Source organism: Morus notabilis, unplaced genomic scaffold (assembly GCF_000414095.1).
Source record: "Morus notabilis unplaced genomic scaffold, ASM41409v2 Scaffold205, whole genome shotgun sequence".
NCBI classification, from domain to species: domain Eukaryota; kingdom Viridiplantae; phylum Streptophyta; class Magnoliopsida; order Rosales; family Moraceae; genus Morus; species Morus notabilis.
The window spans coordinates 213,424-232,754 of NW_010363285.1; the positions used below are offsets into that span (position 1 = coordinate 213,424).

The 19,331-nt window shown below is 34.8% G+C and overlaps 1 protein-coding gene across 2 annotated transcripts; it reads left to right on the plus strand.

The window, feature by feature from the left end:
• Positions 1–4,556: 4,556 nt before the first annotated feature.
• Positions 4,557–19,253, plus strand: LOC21407220 (protein CHROMATIN REMODELING 20). Of its 2 annotated transcripts, XM_024169374.1 has the most exons (26): positions 4,557–4,833; positions 5,399–5,573; positions 6,008–6,070; positions 6,177–6,272; positions 6,352–6,444; positions 6,922–7,112; positions 7,195–7,441; positions 7,597–7,710; positions 8,608–8,691; positions 9,152–9,673; positions 10,218–10,510; positions 11,012–11,102; positions 11,238–11,453; positions 12,219–12,338; positions 12,648–12,814; positions 13,519–13,660; positions 14,277–14,426; positions 14,512–14,567; positions 14,661–14,964; positions 15,671–15,806; positions 16,089–16,150; positions 16,414–16,640; positions 17,170–17,373; positions 17,937–18,015; positions 18,090–18,358; positions 18,598–19,253. In XM_024169374.1, exons 2-26 carry the CDS (start codon positions 5,451–5,453, stop codon positions 18,977–18,979), a joined length of 4,431 nt encoding a protein of 1,476 aa, XP_024025142.1. In that variant the 5' UTR covers positions 4,557–4,833; positions 5,399–5,450; the 3' UTR covers positions 18,980–19,253. The 2 variants fall into 2 exon arrangements, with proteins under 2 accessions (XP_024025142.1, XP_024025143.1); XM_024169375.1 differs by lacking the exon at positions 6,177–6,272.
• The last annotated feature ends 78 nt before the right edge of the window (positions 19,254–19,331 follow it).

A 19,331-nucleotide genomic window follows, 5' to 3' on the forward strand; every position in this document is an offset into this window, starting at 1 on the left:
GAAAAAAAAGACCAAGCACACTAATACTACTAGCGTTTCTTACCGTTCTGACCGGTATCAATCTAAATGGTAAGAAAATATCATAAATCGTATTTGTCTCATTGTCATTTCTTACCGTCCTGACAGGTACCAATTTGAACGGTAAGAAAATATCATAAATTGTGTATGACTTACTACCATTTCTAACTATTCTAACGGGTACCAATCTGAACAATCAGAAAATAATTAACAAACACAATTATCATTACGTCATTCCTAACCTTTCTGACGATACAATTCTACAAGGTAAGAACAATCCAGCTAGCCCTTAAGAAATTTATCATTCTGCCATTTCTGTCCGTTATGATTGGTACAATTTACAAGGTAAAAACAATCCGGCTAGCCCTTCTTAATTATTCTAGATCTTTTTCTGCTAAAGTAACGGACAAACAAAACTAATATGACAAATAAAATCAAGGCACATTCTTAAGAAGTTCCAAACAAATTAATAGTAATAATCAAACTAACTCATATTCAACAAAAAGTGAGAAATACAAACATACTTAAAACACATAATTATAGCCATAAATATTCAAGGGGGTGTTATTTCTGAGCTTGCTTCATAAGTTATTGACTGGCACTCTAGCAGAGTCGCTTCCATTTGCATGTCCTATTTTTTTGTACCTCATATGCAATTCTTTCTCCACCAACGGAGTTAAGCATTGTGAGCAAGATATGAGAACTGATTCCTTTCGATGATTGTTGAACCATTCCAAGATTTTTCCTATAAAATAAATAATATCATTATTATAAAATGTCAAAAATTAAATTAAAAAGTAAAAAAATAGTGAAATAAGAAAATATAAATTGACAGGTGGGTAAGAAGACCATTCGGATCAGCCCTCACTATGTACGGATCGGTACCATTCAGACGTACCAAAGCATATCACGCTTATCCAGTAAAATTCTGACTGGTGTGCAAATTTTTTGACCGGTAAACAATATGCTCATTATTGTCAATCGTTTTCTCTTCGAGTTTCCAGATTTCAAAGCTCAAAAAAATCGACGAAATGATATCAATCTTGTTGGTTTTTCAATTTAAACAACTAATAATGAATACCCACCCTTTAAACAACGATTTAAAGGAAAAAAAATAAAGAGAATTTGAGACAAATACCAAATTTGGAGCTTGATTTATCAAGCTTTTCAAGATCTCAAAAGCCCTTAGTTATCCTCTTCTTATTGTTGGGAACAACAACGGATTGTGAACGGAGATGGGTGCCGGAGAAGATGGAAGTTGACGGAGGGCATCACCAGCGGTGGGGGCAGAGGGTGTCACTAGCGGTGGGGGGCGGCACCGACGATTGGGGAAGTGTTAGGCGGTGGGTTTCTTTATTATTATTTTTTTTTTTGGAGAATATGATGACTTTTTCATTTTTTATTTTCTTAAATTAGAATTTTGTTTTTTATGATAAAAGGGCATTTTGAAAAACACATGGCCTCGTTCGCTTTGTGGATTCGAGTTGAGATTTGACATTTTTTTAGAGTTTTTCACTGTAACAAAAAAAAGTTTGATGTGACATTTTTTAAGAATTTTTTACTGTAAAAATCTGAAACTGAAAACTCAAATCAGTAGAATGAACGGTGCCAAAAGTTTCATTAAATGAGGGGGTTATTTATTTGAAACTACTTTAGGTGCTAGTTGCTTAAAAAAATGACCAATTTAAGATTGTTTTTCAAAAGGGTCCCGAACGTAGGAATTATTGGATACGGGGTTCTCTTTCAATGGGACTAGTCTACTAGGCAATGCCCCGCCAATATAGTTTTTCTTTTTTGAATAAGGATACACACTTTAAAATTGTCGCGAATTACCATTAAGATTATTCAACCATAAACAAACACTGAACGCTCATTCGGTTTGCTGATTTTAGTTTTTAATTTGAATTGAGATGTGATTTTATGTGAGAGTTTTAACTGTATCATAAAAAGTTAAATGTGATTTTTTATAAAAGCTTTTAACTGTAGTAAAATTGAAATTAAAAACTTGAATTTGTGAAATGATGAGACCTGAATTCACCAACATTACGTTCTCAAAGAATAAAAAGACAAAATTGACCCTAAACTAGTTTATTTTTTTTGCTAATCCCCAATGTTTATGAGATTTAACCGTATAGTTTTGGCATCACACGAGAGAGGGCACGAGATCAAACGACAATAAAACAAGTAAAAAGAATAAAGATATCAACATTCATCATATCAAATTATGTATAATTTATCACTGATAAACTCCATTTATGTTTATTAATAGATAAAAGTTAACAATGTGTTATTTTCACAACTCAAATTTTTTTATGTGAGAGAAAACGTTGTAAAAAAATGAATTTAAATTTTTGTAAGAGAACATTGTAATAAAAGAACTTGAGTTATTATTTAAGTTGTGAAAAGAATATAAGCTAAATTAGATATAGTTTTATTGGCAATACATTAGAATTAATCATTGATAAACGTCAATGATATACTAAACAAAAGTGTCATATATAGTTTATCGAATATTAAAACTGGTTTATCATTGATTTACTAAAAAAAAACCTTAAACATTACAACATAACAAGTAAACAACAAAAACAAACTTACACAAAAGAGAAAAAAAACACACACACAAACACAAACACAAATAACTCAAATGGTGTAGTGGCAGTGTCTAGATCGGGCAAAGACGGCATGGACAACGAAAATCTAGTAAAGGCATCAGCGCCAAGGAGATCCATATTAATGATAATGATGATCAGTGATGGGGAGATTTGCAGAGATCTCGTTCGTCAGGCAAAGAGATGAGCTCTTCGTTGATTGATGATCAAGAAAACGATTGGAAACATGTGGAGGTGGCCCCTCATGATGACGCCGTGACCACCGAGCCTCACTGAAGTGGAGATTTACAATCTCTACTCGTCTCGAAACATCACGGATCCAAATACAAGTTCATATGAATCAACAAGTATAGAGATCTAGACGGTGGACGATTTCTCCTTGTTCGCTTTAGCCAATGTTTGCGAATTGGCACGAGGCAGCGTGACAGCTTCGCATGGAAAACATGTGCTTAAATGACAAGAAAAGGGGAGGGATTGGGCATCGCACAAGGAGAGATCGCGCAATAACAACATTCGTGATGGTCTGACGACTTAGTCAGAGAATATAAAGAAATAGGGAGAAGAAGATATTAGGGGCCGTTCAGTTCGTTGATTCGAGTTTTTAATTCGAGTTGAGATGTGACTTTATGTGAGAGTTTTTTACTGTAACAAAAAAGTTAGATGTGACTGTTTCTGAGAGCCTTTTACTGTAATAAAACTCGAATCGGTGAAATGAACGGAACCTTAGAGAATGGTATGTGTTGCTGTGACAAGATATACAAGAAAATAGGAAAATATACTAAGTAAAAAGAAGGGTAAAATTGTCCTTAAACTTTATTGAATCTGTATCAGAATATGGAGAACTGAGGTTTAGAAGTGGCATAACACCTAATTAACTCGAATTAACGACAAGTTTAAGGAGTTAGCATCCGAGTATATTACATGAAAATGTTCAGTTTATAGGTTGATGAGGCTTAAACTTATGAGTGTAGTTTAAAATGTTGTTCAGGGTGCAATGTACTTTAAGTTCACATGATTTGAACCTATTTATTATAATAAAATTATAACTTTATTTTGTTTTTTATCTTTTTACATTTATCAATCCATCAAAGCAGCATGATATGATATTTTATTATCTATTCAGACTCTATATATCTAAAGCCATTTTAAATCCAAGTTTAAAACCACACAGTTCGAACCCCATGTGAAGCAAACAAAAAGTTTAGGCTTGCTCTTTTTACAACTCAAGTTTTATTGTTATAGTATTTTCTCTTATAAAAATTTAAATTTTACTTTTTTATTACAATATTTTTTCTCTCACATACACAACTCAAGTTAAGATACCCTTATAGTAACTCCAACCATGCTAGCCATGCTAAGGTTGTTTGGTTGTTAGATTCATGCCATGATTCGAATCATGGTTCGTGGTTCGCTACAGTATTTTATCTCACAAAAAACATACGTAAATCAAAAATAATTCTGAATCTATCAACCAAACATTCACATATTTTTAACCAAAATAATTAATGATTTAGCTTTAAAAAAAAAAAACTTTTATCCACTCTAACCATTCGCTAAATGGTTAGTTATTTTAGAAAATACATTCTACACTAACTAAATATAACTAGTATATAGTAACTAACTATTTTACTTGAATTATTTTTTATTATTTTAACCGTAATAAAAGTAAAGATTCTTTTATAAATTTAATAAAATTTTTTATATATTATATTTAATAAATATTAAAATAATTTATATTTAATTAAAATAAGGAGTATGATTATATTGGTTTTTAAAAAATTATTAATTAAAATAATTTTTTAATTATTTTAGTTAAAATTTAATTAAAATTTAAAGAGTTTAAATGCTGACAGCGTTATTCTTAAAAAAAAATATGGTTATTAATGTAATAGTAGCGACGTTAAGGATGTCATTTAAGAAATTCGCAGGCAAAAAAAAAAAAAACATAAAAAATAATGAGGAAGAAGGAGAAGAAGTGAAGAACACGCGGTTGATCCAACCAGCAACAGTAATTGTGGGTTGATACCAGAAACCCGAGTCCATTCAAATAAAAGCAGACTGGGCATTTTCTGCAGGCACACACACAGAAAAAGAGGAGGGAGAGAGAGAGAATTGGGAGGGAAAGTAAAAAGAGAGAAAAAAAAAAAAAAAAACCACAGGGGCTTCTGCGCCATTCATCTGATGCTTCCTCTTGTCTGTTGATACTGTAGGTCTTCTCAATTCTTCTTCTTCTTCTTCTTCTTCTTCTTCTTCTTCTTCTTTTTCACTACGTTTAGCCATTTCTGTTTCTATCTGTAAACCCTAGAATTTCGTTCTTTCGACGACCGCGACGTTGCGGAAGCTGAAAAGTTTTTGGTTTGTTTCTACTTTAGTTCGGTTTAGTTTTTTCTCGAACATGGTTTTTGTCCTAATCCGGTTTTTGATGCATTGAGAAATGTAGACTTTCTGAAGGTTTAAAATGATCGGAGTGTTGTGAATCGTCGGCATTTTTTGTGGAATCCGATAAACTGTATATGAAACTTGAGCAGTGAACGCAACGCTGATTTCTGAATTAGGAATTACATTTTGAAAGATTTAGTTTTTATTTCAAATTTTATCCATTTTTTGGTATTGATGGTGACAAGAAGCCTAAATCGTGTACTTCTAAATAAAGCAAGCATTGAATTACTAGTGCAGTGCATTTTTTTTTCCTTCTCTTTCATTGGCGCATTGAAATGAAAAGTTTTCACTGATCGGTTGTTTTGCACTGGTGTACTGGGTTTGTTGTTTAGGTGTCTTGTTGGAGGCTTGGAACTAGTGTTCGGTATTATTTGAATTAAAAAGATGGAGGAAAATCACGAGGATGTAGAAGATGTTGGGGACTCTTCTAGTGATTCTTTTATTGATGACTCGGAAGATGATGGACCATCCACATCGGGCCGGGATGACGATGAGTTGCAGATGGAGGCAAGTTTTTGCACACCTTTTTTTTGTTATTATTATAATTATTTATTTCATAGTGTATATTTATAACTAAAGCATATCGAGTGAAAAATAGGGAAAAAAATAGTTCAATCGATAAGGTTTACAAAAACTTTACTCAGAACGACTCTCAATAAAGTATATTTGAATTCAGAGAGTATCAATATAACTTTTGATGGTTGTTTATGGTTTTCGATTTAGAAAGGAAACCTATTGAAAACCGCTGAAATATATATATATATATATATATATATTACTGTTTATCAGAACAGTTACGGCAACTCTGAAACTTAGGGCATAGATAGTTCTCTTCACATAGATTATAGTTTGTTTTTTTCTTTGGCTGAACAGCATAGATTATGGTTATTTATATGTTTGATGCTTAGAATTTGAATTATATTAGCTTTTACATTGTGCAGGCACCTTTAGCTGAGGAAGAAATAGAGGAGATTATCGCTGAGCTCTTGGAAGTTGAGAGTAAGGTATCATCCTATTTCTCTGTTGAATTTAGCTTTCCATTTAACAGATGTGCACAATTAATTTGTTTATAGATATGGTATAAGCCGTATGTTTGAGTTTTTAACTTAGGCTGCAGAGGCTCAAGAAACACTTGAGAAGGAGTCTCTTGCCAAAGTAGAGGGTGAAGTTAGAGAGGAACTGGCACAAACTCTGAACGGTGATGAAGTTAGTTTCTGCTTTCAAAATCGTACCTTTTATTTTTAGGGCCTTATGCATCACTTATGTATTTTTTACCTGTCTATAGTTGGAAACAGCTGTTGCAGATGAAATGGCTACTTTTATAGAAGAGTGGGAAGCTCTTCTCGACAAGCTTGAGACTGAGAGTGCTCATTTACAGGTCTGCTACTTTCTTCAATTTTGAGTTGAACTTTTGGTTTTTAATTACTTTAGATGCTTGCACAGAATTTATGTGAAATTTGTTTCAGTCACCAACATTAAAATGAAAAACAAGGGAAAAAAATCACTTCCTTTAAAGCAGGGTTCTCTACTTTGTCAATTAGCATATCTTTTTCCCTTTTTTATTACTAATTTATTATGTTGGTTTGCCTAATTTATTGCTTACTTATATGGTTAGCCTACAAAACTCTGTGTGTTATTATTACCTTATTTTGTTGATCTATATATAAATTTTCCAGTGTACACCGCATGTAAGATACACTTACATGTCCAACTTCAAAACTTGTTTGACGTGAGACAGAGCAAAACTGTTGGAGATAGAACTTGACAATATTTGCTTCCTCAATGTGTTTGTGTTAGCAGTTTGCTGTTTGATTGTTTTTAATATTTCACTTTTCTCTCCCCCTTTTTTTAAAAGGAACAACTTGATGGTGCTGGCATTGAGCTACCAAGCCTTTATAAGTGGATTGAAAGTCAGGCTCCTACTAGCTGCAGCACTGACGCTTGGCAAAAACGGATACACTGGATAGGATCTCAGGTGACTTGTGATCTCACCGAGTCAAAAGCTCATGCTGAGGAGTTTTTGCAAAGCCACAGACCTGTAAGAAGGTATATTTCTCTCATATATTGTGGATCAGGGAGCTACGCCTATGACCCTAATTAATATACATATATTTGTGTGTGGGCTCAGACGACATGGTAAGCTATTGGAGGAGGGTGCTAGTGGGTTTTTGCAGAAGAAATTAACTGTAGATGGGAGCAACGACGATGTAACAGACAATTCAGAAGTTGATTGGAGTTCTCTGAACAAATTATTTTCCGAAGGGACCTCTAAGGACTGTGCTTCATTTGGAAGCAAGAGTTGGGCTTCTGTTTACTTGGCCAGTACGCCACAACAAGCTGCAGAAATGGGTCTCAAATTTCCTGGTGTTAATGAGGTGCCCATATTTGTACACGTTTAACTAGTTATCTTATAAATGTTATCTTTTGCTAATGTTACCTTGAAGCACATGTTGGCTAATTCTTTTGAAAAAGATGTAGCCTAACTTAATTCTGTACATATTGTCATCTGCAAATTGACCACTTCTACCAGGTAGAGGAGATTGATGATATTGATGGCGATTCCACTGATCCATTTGTTGCAGCTGCTGTTGCAAATGAAAAAGAACTTGCTCTTTCTGAAGAACAGAACAAAAATTATAGGAAGGTTATGCAGTTTTCTTATTGCTAGTTGGAACTTTACATTTTTCAGTGCGGTCCAGATGTGGCAGTCACTGTCATATTCTTCAATATTTCGATACATAGATTTTGAGTTGTCTATGTGACCTTTGATGTTGCTTGCATAATCAGAATGGTGTAAACTTTTATGCAATAGAGGCATTTGATATATTGTATTGTCGTATTAGCATGTAATGTTAAAGTTTATAGCTATGCTTTTTTTTTTTTTTTTTGGGAACAGAAAAACAGTGATCTCTTATTAATACTTAGTGAGTTACATACAAGAGATGAAGAGGAAGCGATTTCCTCATGAAAACAAGAACGTTACAAAATAGAAACCCAGTCTTAACAAGATCAGAAAACAATATACTACTAAATTCCTTATCTCAATGGACCTAAAGAGCAACTCAAAATTTTATAAGGTCTCATAAAACAACACTCCGCCTCACACGCCTTAAAATTTCTACGGTTTTTCTCCAGTTAAACCTCCGACAGAACTGCCAGATCAGCAACTTTTCCCAAATATCTTCTCTTATTTCCGGACCCAATCCTATATAGCCATGTTCAACCCTATGATGGAGTTTGTTTTTACCTTTTTTCAGCAACTATATAAAAAGCGGCTATTGACTGAATTTACTTAATGGTATTTCTTACTGTTGTCTGTGATCAGTCGGTTTAACAAATTAGTGACATTATTGTTTTCATGCATGCATTGCATAATATGTATTTAATTTCATATTGGCAGGAAATCAGAGATATATGGGCATTCTGTTCTGGGATTTGGAAACTTTTTTTTTTTTATTTAATCATGAATCAATCACCATGCACATGATAGTGGCTTGAGTTTTTATTTAGGTAATATAGTTGACATAATATTTGTGGACAGGTCAAAGAAGAAGATGATGCAAATTTTGACCGGAAGCTTCAAAAACATTTGAAACGGAGGAGATATAGGAAGAGCCGTAAACAGGTCTGTGTGTGTTGGATTTCTCCTTTTTTGCCCCTGTTCTTTTGTATGTGTATGTGGAGGCATTCTAGCCTTTATAGTTGTGATTAAGTGTATAGAGACTCGCATCTAGTGGGAGTTTCAACCATCAGAATTATTGTTCTCGGTGTTGCCTTCAGTTGGTTGTTTAGAGTTGCCAGAATCTTTGGTTGTTTGCAGTTTCCAGAATATTTTATTCCTACTTTTTGTGTGCTGAACTAAACATTCTGTATTATGATTATTGGTCGATTCTATGGAATGGCATTTTTCTTTTTTCATTTTCAACTTTTTTGAAGTACATCATCAACTTTGTTTGAATTGAATATTATTTATAATATCATAAATGAAGTAAAAATGTTAAGAGTAGACAATGACGCTCAGCATATGGGTAAGGCTATTATAAAGTAATCATACCGGTTTTGATATTCTTCCTTGTTTGAATCAGGGATTTAGCCGAAAAGATTTTGGTTTAGTTGATGAGCTGATAGAAAGTGACATAAACAAGTCCCCGGCTCTAGTTGGCTGTTCTGCCTCGGTTCCAAATGACAATGAGAGCGGAATTGCTTGCCATAATTCAAAAACTGATTTTCCTGATGGTTTTGAAACATCCAATGTAGACAAGGGAATCTCAATGAGTAATGGCACTTTTCTACCTCCTGAGTCTGCTTTGCCTGATTCCAATGAACCCAGAGGGTCCAAGCACAAGCTTGAGACTGAGGAACCAGATATTGAGAATAAGAGAAGTCGAACTGTTGTACGTGACAATGACGATGAATCTACAGTTAAAGTAGAGGATCAAGCAGATTTGAAGGAAAATGCTGGTGAATTTGGAGCTGATAATCTGAATGAAAAGTTTCACTGTACTGCTTGTAATAAGATTGCTGTTAAGGTGCACCCGCATCCACTTCTGAAAGTGATCGTTTGTGCTGATTGCAAAGCCATAATGGAAGAAAAGATGAGGGTTATGGTAAGTACATATAACTCCTATGCCAATCACTAAATTTGATAGTTGGCTACTTCATTATAGTAGCCACTTGATATTTCGCGTACGACATGAATACATCTTACTTGGCAGCTGATAGGTAAATCTGGCTCTACAGACGTTAATATACTTTCAATCTATTTATCTGCACGTGATCTGCATTTGCTTCTTGTTCTTGCAAAAAAAAAAGGGAAAAAAAAAACCAAAACAAAGCAAAACAAAAAACAAAAAAACAAAAGCTGTGTATTTTGTGCACTTAACTTCATATTTAGTTGTTGGCTTCGCTTTTTTAAATATCTGTTTTTTCTACTAAGACCTATCAACAGGTTGAGGACATCTTATATACTTTTTTCCAGATAATAATAACAAAGAGAGAATGCAAATGAATGGTGCTTTTGTAATTTTTGATGGTTTTCTTTTTTTGTTTTGCAATTAAACTGCTCTCTTGGCTTCCAAGTGTCCCTATGCATTGCTCATTCCGATTATTTGTTTCATATTAGAGATTTTATTGACATAAGGAGTTGTGCAGGATCCTGATTGCGCTGAGTGTTATTGTGGATGGTGTGGAAGAAGCACTGATTTAGTAAATTGTAAATCATGCAAGATGTTCTTTTGTATGATCTGTATAAAGGGGAACATTGGTACAGAATGTTTGTCTGAGGTCCAGAACGCCAGCTGGCAATGTTGTTGTTGTTGTCGACCAGGTCTTCTGCAAAAGTTGACATTAGAACTCGAGAAGGCAATGGTTGTTGAAAGATCGATTGATTCTAGCTCCGAAAGTGATTCAGACAATTCTGATGCAGACGTGGATGTTGCTCTCAGGTATAATGCTATCAAATATCAGATTGCGTTCTCCAAGTTGATAGTCTCTGCTTTCTTATTTTCCTCTTGCATATTTCTTGGAGAGGGAATGTTTTTATTTTCCAAATGCTAGATATATACAGAATTCGTGGCATATGTACCCACCCATGTCTATTCTACGGCATATAGACATAGTGTTCCTGATTCAACACAAGAATCTGATTTAGCTTTATTGAATTTGGAAGTCTCTGGGAATAAGTCTTTATTTTTTATTTTATGGGATACCCTAAAAGGCAAAAGTATACATAAATTTGCCGTTATCTTTACATAATAGAAGATTATTATTTCTGGTACTATTTCACTTCAAGGAAGCATTGTTGATTTATTTTAATGATGTCTTTTTTCACTTTTCAAAAAACTATTCGTAAGCTTTGCAGTTCTCTTGTATTTATGCAATTGTGATAAGAACTAATAGGCTTTACTTATACGACTCATTCTAATGCTTGAGCTATCTTCTGTCAGCTCTAAGAGAAAAAGAAAGAAGAAAATTCGAAGGATCCTTGATGATGCTGAATTGGGAGAAGAGACCAAACGAAAAATTGCGATTGAAAAGGTACTCATCACTTTTTTTTTCCCTGCCTTTTTATAATAAAGTGAAAGATATCTGATCTATATATACATATCTATATGTGTGCCTGCAGTCTGGACTTTCATACTAAAAACAAATGCCGTTTTCCCACTTTTGCAGGAACGTCAAGAACGCTTGAAGTCTTTGCAGGTGCAGTTTTCTTCCGGATCCAAGGTTATGAGCTCTGCAGGCTTTAATGGGAATTTATCAGAAGATGCTAGCACTGAAGTACTTGGTGATGCGTCAAAGGGTTATATTGTGAATGTTGTGAGGGAGAAAGGTGAAGAAGCTGTCAGAATTCCTCCAAGCATTTCGGCAAAACTGAAAGTCCATCAGGTTTTTCCTTTCCGTTCTTCAATGTGTATGAATCTTTTCTTGATTATTGCTCGTGCCAATTTACTTTTCGGGCAGAGTATCCCTTTCATTGAATGATCTGGTTGGTGTGTAAGAACCTTCTTGTGATGTCAGCATCTTAATTACATTAATATATTTGGTTTATTATTCATTCAGCTGAATCAGCTCGTAGGTCCCTTTTGAAAAATAGTGTCAAGACTCAGTATGAGTCCCTTCAAGGCAGGGCCTTGGCCCTAGACCTGTGTGCGGCAAATTGTATATGGTCCTAGTCTGCCATCACACTTTTTGTTTAGTTATCTCTTCAAGTATTGGACTTCTGCACTTGGACCTACAAGTCCTTAGGCTTTTTCTTTATTTTATCTTTTTTAAAATGTTGCATTTCATGTTAGCCTGGCATGAATGCTGCATTCTTCCTGGGTCCCAGCCTTACTGTTTAGAGCACATTTTTGCTTTAAAGTGAAGTTATCTTAGTAATGGCATGGGACCATACAAGTGGAGATATAGATTGGAAGGAAGTTGTGGCAAAGGGCCTCCATTTCTGAAGATATGGTTTTCATGCCTTTTTTCCATACCTAGACCTTTGTCATTGCCACCTCCAATAGGATTACCAGTATGTAGAGTGAATGTATGTGTACTTTTGTACGATTTAATCTTGATCTCCGTCATAGTTGATAAATTTGTCACGAAAATGTGTTCTCTTGATATATATTTTTTAATTTTATTTATTTATTTATTTATTTTTTCCAGATTGCTGGGATAAGATTTATGTGGGAAAATATTATACAGTCAGTCAGAAAAGTGAAGTCCGGTGATAGAGGTCTTGGTTGCATTCTAGCTCATACAATGGGCCTTGGTAAAACTTTGCAGGTATTATGCTAAATCAGTAAGAAACTTTTATCCTCCCTTTAGCGTTGTAAATTTTTGTAGCAAATGTAGTTATGCATGTATGTCTTCCTGGTATGTGAAATGGATATAATTAATGAACAATTATTGGAGCAAGAATTACAACGCTAATAGTGCCATGGCAGAATTTATAGAGACAATAGTGATTAAGTGACATTTGTGTGATTAGTTTTAGACTTAGTCCATCGGGCCACTGGCCGTGATGAGAAATTTTATGATAAATTTGGTGGTGTCTTAAGAAATATGTGATGCATGTTTTTTCTGCTCTTGCAGGTCATAGCTCTTTTGTACACTGCAATGAGATGTGTAGATTTGGGATTAAGAACTGTACTTATTGTCGTGCCTGTGAATGTGCTGCATAATTGGAGGAAAGAGTTCTTGAAATGGAAACCTTCAGAAGTAAAGCCGCTCCGCGTCTTCATGCTAGAAGATGTATCAAGGTTTGATCAAGTATACATCAATTTTTTAATATATACTACCTTTATTTTTTCTTTCTGGAGACTAGAATATATATTTATCTTTACAGTAAGTCTTGCTTTGTGGCAATTTTTCTGTTGTCTGTATTAGATTTTGGAGTACGCCCAGTTACGGATTTCAATGTATCGTTGCTTTATGGAAAATTTTTCCTCTTGACTTTGTATCTTAATCGTGATGAAGAGTTTTGGTCTAGAGATGATCTCTTCAGCAGTATATAGTAACAGAACTTGAGGCTGATTAATTACATGACATTAAGTGTATCCTGGTTTGACATTCCCTTCCCCCTTTTTTCGTCGAATATTGCATGGTTTGACTTGCTCAGTAAACTATAATGCCTAAACTACAGCTACTAGAACTTACTTATACATGCTACACAACACTTGAATTAAAATGGAGGTTACACTCAATTTATAGGTCCTATTTAGATGAAATTATATGCTTCTTTTTTTATTTTTTTTGTGTGTGTTGAATGACTGCAGATAATTTTCTATTTTATTACCATTCTATTATTCTCTTTTTTCGGGTTCACGTGGATACATATTCAAGAACGCAGAAGTGATAATGAAAAAAAAAATGATTCCATTTTTACTTTCTTTTTGAGTTTATTGCTTTCACCCCTATTCTTGTCTTCTCTAATGTGTCAGGGACATGATTTCCTTTTTTCCAGGGAGAGAAGAGGAGAATTACTTGCAAAATGGAGAGCTAAGGGCGGTGTATTCTTGATTGGCTACGCTGCTTTTCGAAACTTATCTTTTGGAAAGAATGTGAAGGACCGGAACATGGCTAGGGAAATTTGTTATGCCTTGCAGGTTTTTGATGTTGATCTTCTCTCGTCTTCAAAGACATTCTTTCATATTTTGTATTTTGCAATACTTTTCTCTACTTGAATCTTTTTTTTTTCTTTCCCATTTTTTTCTTTTTTCCTTTTGGTTCTAACTTGTGATCCTTGAGTTAAACTTTCAATAGTTACTTGTCATGGTGTTTCTTTGTCAGTTTGCAACCTATAGATGTGTTGTAATACCCAAAGTCTCAAATCGTTAAGGGGAAAAACTTGTATCTTTGAAAATCTTGAATTCTTGATGGTGAGATCTACATTGCTGTTTTGTTGTATTTTCGGTTCTGCTACATTAGAGAGGTCATATGCTGTAGTGATGAGAGTGTCTCCTTTTTACCAAGTGTATTTTTAACATCCATGTCTCTAAGTTGAACCAGTGTTCTTGTTAACGTGCAATATATACATATATGTATATATATGTTGGTACACTTATTTTAGTTGTATATATGTACCCTTTCCCATGTGAAGTAGTGGTGTGTGTTTTAATTATTATATTATTATCAATTTGGTACGTCTTCTGACAAAAAATGTTTTCCCATCTACATTTCTTACTATCATTCGCTTAATGTAGTTTGCATTTCAATTATCAGGATGGACCTGATATACTTGTTTGTGATGAGGCCCATGTGATTAAAAATACGAGAGCTGATGTAACCCAAGCCTTGAAGCAAGTGAAATGCCAAAGAAGGATAGCGTTAACTGGATCACCTCTACAAAACAATCTCATGGAGTATTATTGTGTGAGTTCATTTAAAGAGTATTAATTCTGGTTGGTTTTTCTACTTTTACTGGTTTTAATTAGTTTTGATTATCTATTTGAAACAGATGGTTGATTTTGTAAGGGAAGGTTTTCTTGGAAGCAGTCATGAGTTTAGGAACCGGCAAGTCTTCTTTACTTGCATGATATGAGTGCTAGCTTAATTCTTTCATTTAATTTTGTTTCCAATTGTCTAATTCAACTACTATATTTGCAGCTTCCAAAATCCCATAGAGAATGGTCAACATACTAATTCAACTCTGGGCGATGTGAAAATTATGAATCAAAGGTCTCATATCCTCTACGAACAGTTGAAGGGCTTTGTGCAAAGAATGGATATGGCCGTGGTGAAGACGGACTTACCACCTAAAACTGTTTTTGTTATAGCTGTGAAGCTTTCTCCCTTGCAGAGGAAATTGTATAAGAGATTCCTTGATGTGCATGGATTTACTAATTACAAGGTCTCTAGTGAAAATATAGGGAAGAGAAGTTTTTTTGCAGGGTACCAGGCCTTAGCACAGGTTCATTCTTTGGCATGCTTTCATGTTCCCTGCTGCATTCAAAACTGCATTAAGATGTGAAAACTTATAAATACTTGTGCATGCATGTGTGAATGTGGGATTGGAGTCATACATATAAACCTACTGAAGATTTTGCTCTGCATATATAAGCTGTCATGATAAAAAGCAGTTGTCATGGTGGGAGTGAGTTGTCTTAGATCTCAGTTTTTCTGCTTTTTGAGGACCTCTCACCCTCTCTCGTTTGTATTTGAAATTTTGAATTAATTATTCAATAAAAGGATTTTCTTAATTAAAAAAAAAAGATCTCATTTGCTTGATTTTCATGTAAAATGCTCTTAATTTTTTCAATAATAAGACAATTTATTTCACATTAGTTTTTCCTTTTTCTTTTTGGTGAAAATAGGACATAGACGTCATTAAAATGAGAGAAGAAAGATGTTTACATGATATTCGATAGTCTTCGAGATATTTGACTTCTAACCTTTTGGGGAATCATAAATGACATTAAAATCATGAATTGCTTTGTCATATGTAACAATAGCATAATGTATCTTGCGTGACACTTGTCTAGATATTTCACTTTCAGTGTAAAGTTGATGAATCAACAGAAGAATTATGTAGTGCATACCTCTGTGTGTGTGTGTGTGTTATTTTGCTTCTCTCTCTTGTACGTGGTTCTTATGAAATGTCGTGTTTTCTGTAGTAGATATGGAACCACCCTGGTATATTGCAACTGAAAAAGGATGACAAAGACTCTGTAAGACGTGAAGACGCCATTGAAAATTTTCTTGCAGATGAGAGCTCTAGTGATGAAAACATAGACTACAATATGGTTTTCGAAGGCATGTTTTGTTTTCCCTTCACTTTTTTGTTTTTTGTTTTCACAAGATATATGTTTCAATACTGTTTGTACTTTCCATGTCCAGTTCATGTAACAATAAACTTTTAGCAGTTATCATTATGAAATTGTATGCATGTGTGTATCATCTTGTAAGTGTCGTCTGGAGACTTCCTATTCTTTTGCAACTTAAAAGAGTGTCCTTATTAAGGAGTTTCTAGCCTTTGCACAAACAACTTCTGAAATTCTATCACTTAATATAATTACAATCTTTTATTCTTTACAGAGAAGCAGAAGAATTTGAATGGGGTTCTTCCTGGAAAAAATGATGATGGCCTTCTCCCAAAGGTAAGTTTAAATGGATTAGTTTGTCAAATTATTTGTCATCCATTTGTATATCATTAGTATTTCGAATAGATGGCGTTAGGACTTCCGATTGGTGATTTCTCAGCCATTATTTTTCATTTCCTAGTCATGGTATGATGGTCATGGTGCATTCCTTTGCTCCAATATGGGGTGCATTTATTAACGAGTAGCTCGAATTTGAGACATTCATTCTTGTTTTAATGTATCTTGCTTTAGGCATAACCTTTCATTAATCTTTCTTTCAGGGCTGGTGGAATAATCTTCTTCATGAAAAAAGTTATAAAGAGATCGATTACAGCGGAAAAATGGTTTTGCTGCTTGACATTCTAGCCATGAGTTCTAATGTGGGTGATAAGGCATTGGTTTTTAGCCAGAGTATACTAACTCTTGACTTAATAGAACTTTATCTGTCAAAACTATCTCGACCAGGGGAGAAAGGGAAATTTTGGAAGAAAGGAAAAGACTGGTATAGGTAAGTTTATTTGCTGAAACATTTTCAGTTTATTTATGTGAATGTTTCTCTTGCAAGAATCTTATTTATGAAACTGGTTGTTTTGATTCTATAGTTTCTTCATTGATTTGTTAATTGTCCTATGAAGTTCTATGCATTTTACAACATGGGCAGCATTTGGTACTTGTCATGGCATCCAGAACATTAGGAATACAGTTTCTTAGATACAGCTAAAACTGTTGGAGAAGATTTTCTTGGCTGCAGTTATTTTCATTACTTCTACATTTTTCCACTTTCTGAGTTTTGAGCAAATGCTGAAGATGCAGTTTACTTTCAGCTACTCCTCTACCTTTGTTTCTTTTTCTTTTTTTCTTCCTTTCTTTCTGTTTCACTATTGTTCCCTTTCTTGTCGCCATCATGCATTATGCATTTATCTTAATTTATACTCTAATTGAACGGCTGCTAAGTGTAATATTTTCAAATAATAGAAGTGAAATGTCTACTGCAGTTTTGTCAACTTGTTTTTACCTGTTCTTTGTTTGCTCTTCAGGCTAGATGGTAGAACAGAGAGCTCAGAAAGACAAAAGCTGGTTGAGAGCTTTAATGACCCCCTAAATGAGCGGGTGAAATGCTGTCTGATTTCAACCAGAGCGGGATCTTTAGGGATTAATCTTCATGCTGCTAACCGCGTAATCATAGTTGATGGCTCTTGGAATCCAACATATGACCTTCAGGCCATATATCGGGCTTGGAGGTAGGTTTGGTTATGTGCTTTTACAGACTTTAATTTTGATTTAGGAAAACCTGCTTGCCTTTTACAACGGATATCCATGGCATGATATTGCGTAATTTACAGGCTGTCTTGCTTCCTTTAAGAGAATGTTGGTTGAAATTTTAACTTTTTAAGTGCCCAAATTAAATTCTTTAAATTGGTTTGAACTTTTGATTATGGCCAATATGCAGTAAGGACATCTTGGTTTCTTGGTTAGGCTTCCATAAATCCAATGAAAAGGTGAACAGTTGGGGGCTATGAATAGTTTTATTAAGAGAACCACCTGAGTTGTGTATGTATAATCAGTGGATGTGCAATACCAAAAGACATATATTGGAGAGTGAAAATTCCAAAATAAAAACTAAAACTTAGTGCTACTAGAAGAAAACTGTGTTCTGAGCTGTGCACAGACTAGGGAACAATGGCAAGTGATTATGTGTATATGATTTTTCATACAAAGTCCTAAATAGACAAGGAATTCCAGGGTGACTGACTTTTCTCAGCAAAAAGTATTTACAAAAGAATCTTCTGTTTGGTCATTGTAGGTATGGTCAAAAAAAGCCAGTGTTTGCTTACAGATTGATGGCACATGGAACTATGGAGGAAAAGATTTATAAGCGTCAGGTAATGGCCGAACAAATTGCAGTTACACGATACATGTATCTCAGTGGAATTTTAACGAAGATACATTCAAATAGGTAACAAAGGAGGGTCTAGCTGCAAGGGTTGTAGATAGACAACAGGTGCATAGGACAATGTCCAAGGAAGAGATGTTACATCTCTTTGAGTTTGGAGATGATGAGAACCCGGATAATTTGACTAATCTGGATCACGAGAATGGTCATGCAGAAAAACTGACTATGAGTGCTAAAGTTGGCATTCTTCCCAAGCAGAAAATGCCTGCTACGTCTGGAAGTTGCTCTTCTGACAAGCTGATGGAAAGTTTGCTTGGCAAGCATTCTCCGAGGTATATTCTTTGTGACTTACGTAGAATCTTTTAGTACAAACTTAAAGCTTAAGTGCTATTTAATGTGTTGTCCGTTTTTTCTGTATCTTTTCTCTTCACCATAGAAATTGAATACTAATATTTTATTCATCAGCAGCAAGTAGCAGGGTATTTGTTTTTAATCCGTTTAGGTTTTCAGAATTTTGGTCTTGCTCCTTTATTTTGCGATACTCTATTGCTTATCATACGTTTGTTTTCAGCTGGATAGCTAATTACCATGAACACGAAACCCTTCTGCAAGAGAATGAAGAGGAGAAACTATCGAAGGAGGAGCAAGACATGGCTTGGGAAGTGTACCGGAAAACATTTGAATGGGAGGAAGTACAGCGAGTCCCTCTCAGCGAGACTGCAACAGAGCAAAATCAACCTGGATCAAAAGATGCGCCAGAGGAACCTGATACGAGCAGCTTTCGGCGGTCAAACATGAGGAACCATGTGGTGCCGAGGAAATGCACTAACCTGGCTCATATGCTGACCCTTAGAAGTCAGGGCACGAAATCTGGTTGCAGTACTGTGTGTGGGGAGTGCGCACAGGAGATAAGTTGGGAGACCCTGAATCGAGATGGCAGAACATCAAAGTGAAGAAATTCATATTAAAATTCTTTCACGGCTTAGTCTAACGTTGATTGATTGGTTTTTGTTGTATATAGCCGCTGCGTCGAGTTCAATGTCCTTTTGAACACAAAGTTGACTAATCTTTTTCCTCACTTTCTTTTGAGGGGGAAGATTACAGGTTTTCTTTTGGAAAGGTACAAAAAAAAAAAACGGTAGAGTGGTCGTGCGGGACGAGAAAGGTGTTGTAATTTATACATATGATTGTGAAATTGGAAAATCAGAGCATAATAGTCTCCCATTTTATGTAGGCATTTATCACTCCTATAGCGTAATGAAAGGCATAGACAAGCAAACAGGTGTATTCTACCTGCACGCTTAC

Excerpts from the sequence above, each read along its gene's own strand:
- LOC21407220 (XM_024169374.1), top strand. The coding sequence starts at position 5,451 with ATGGAGGAAAATCACGAGGATGTAGAAGATGTTGGGGACTCTTCTAGT. Across the intron at positions 14,427-14,511 it reads ATCTCATGGAGTATTATTGT|ATGGTTGATTTTGTAAGGGA; the intron begins GTGAGTTCATTT and ends TATTTGAAACAG. Across the intron at positions 17,374-17,936 it reads GCCATATATCGGGCTTGGAG|GTATGGTCAAAAAAAGCCAG; the intron begins GTAGGTTTGGTT and ends TGGTCATTGTAG.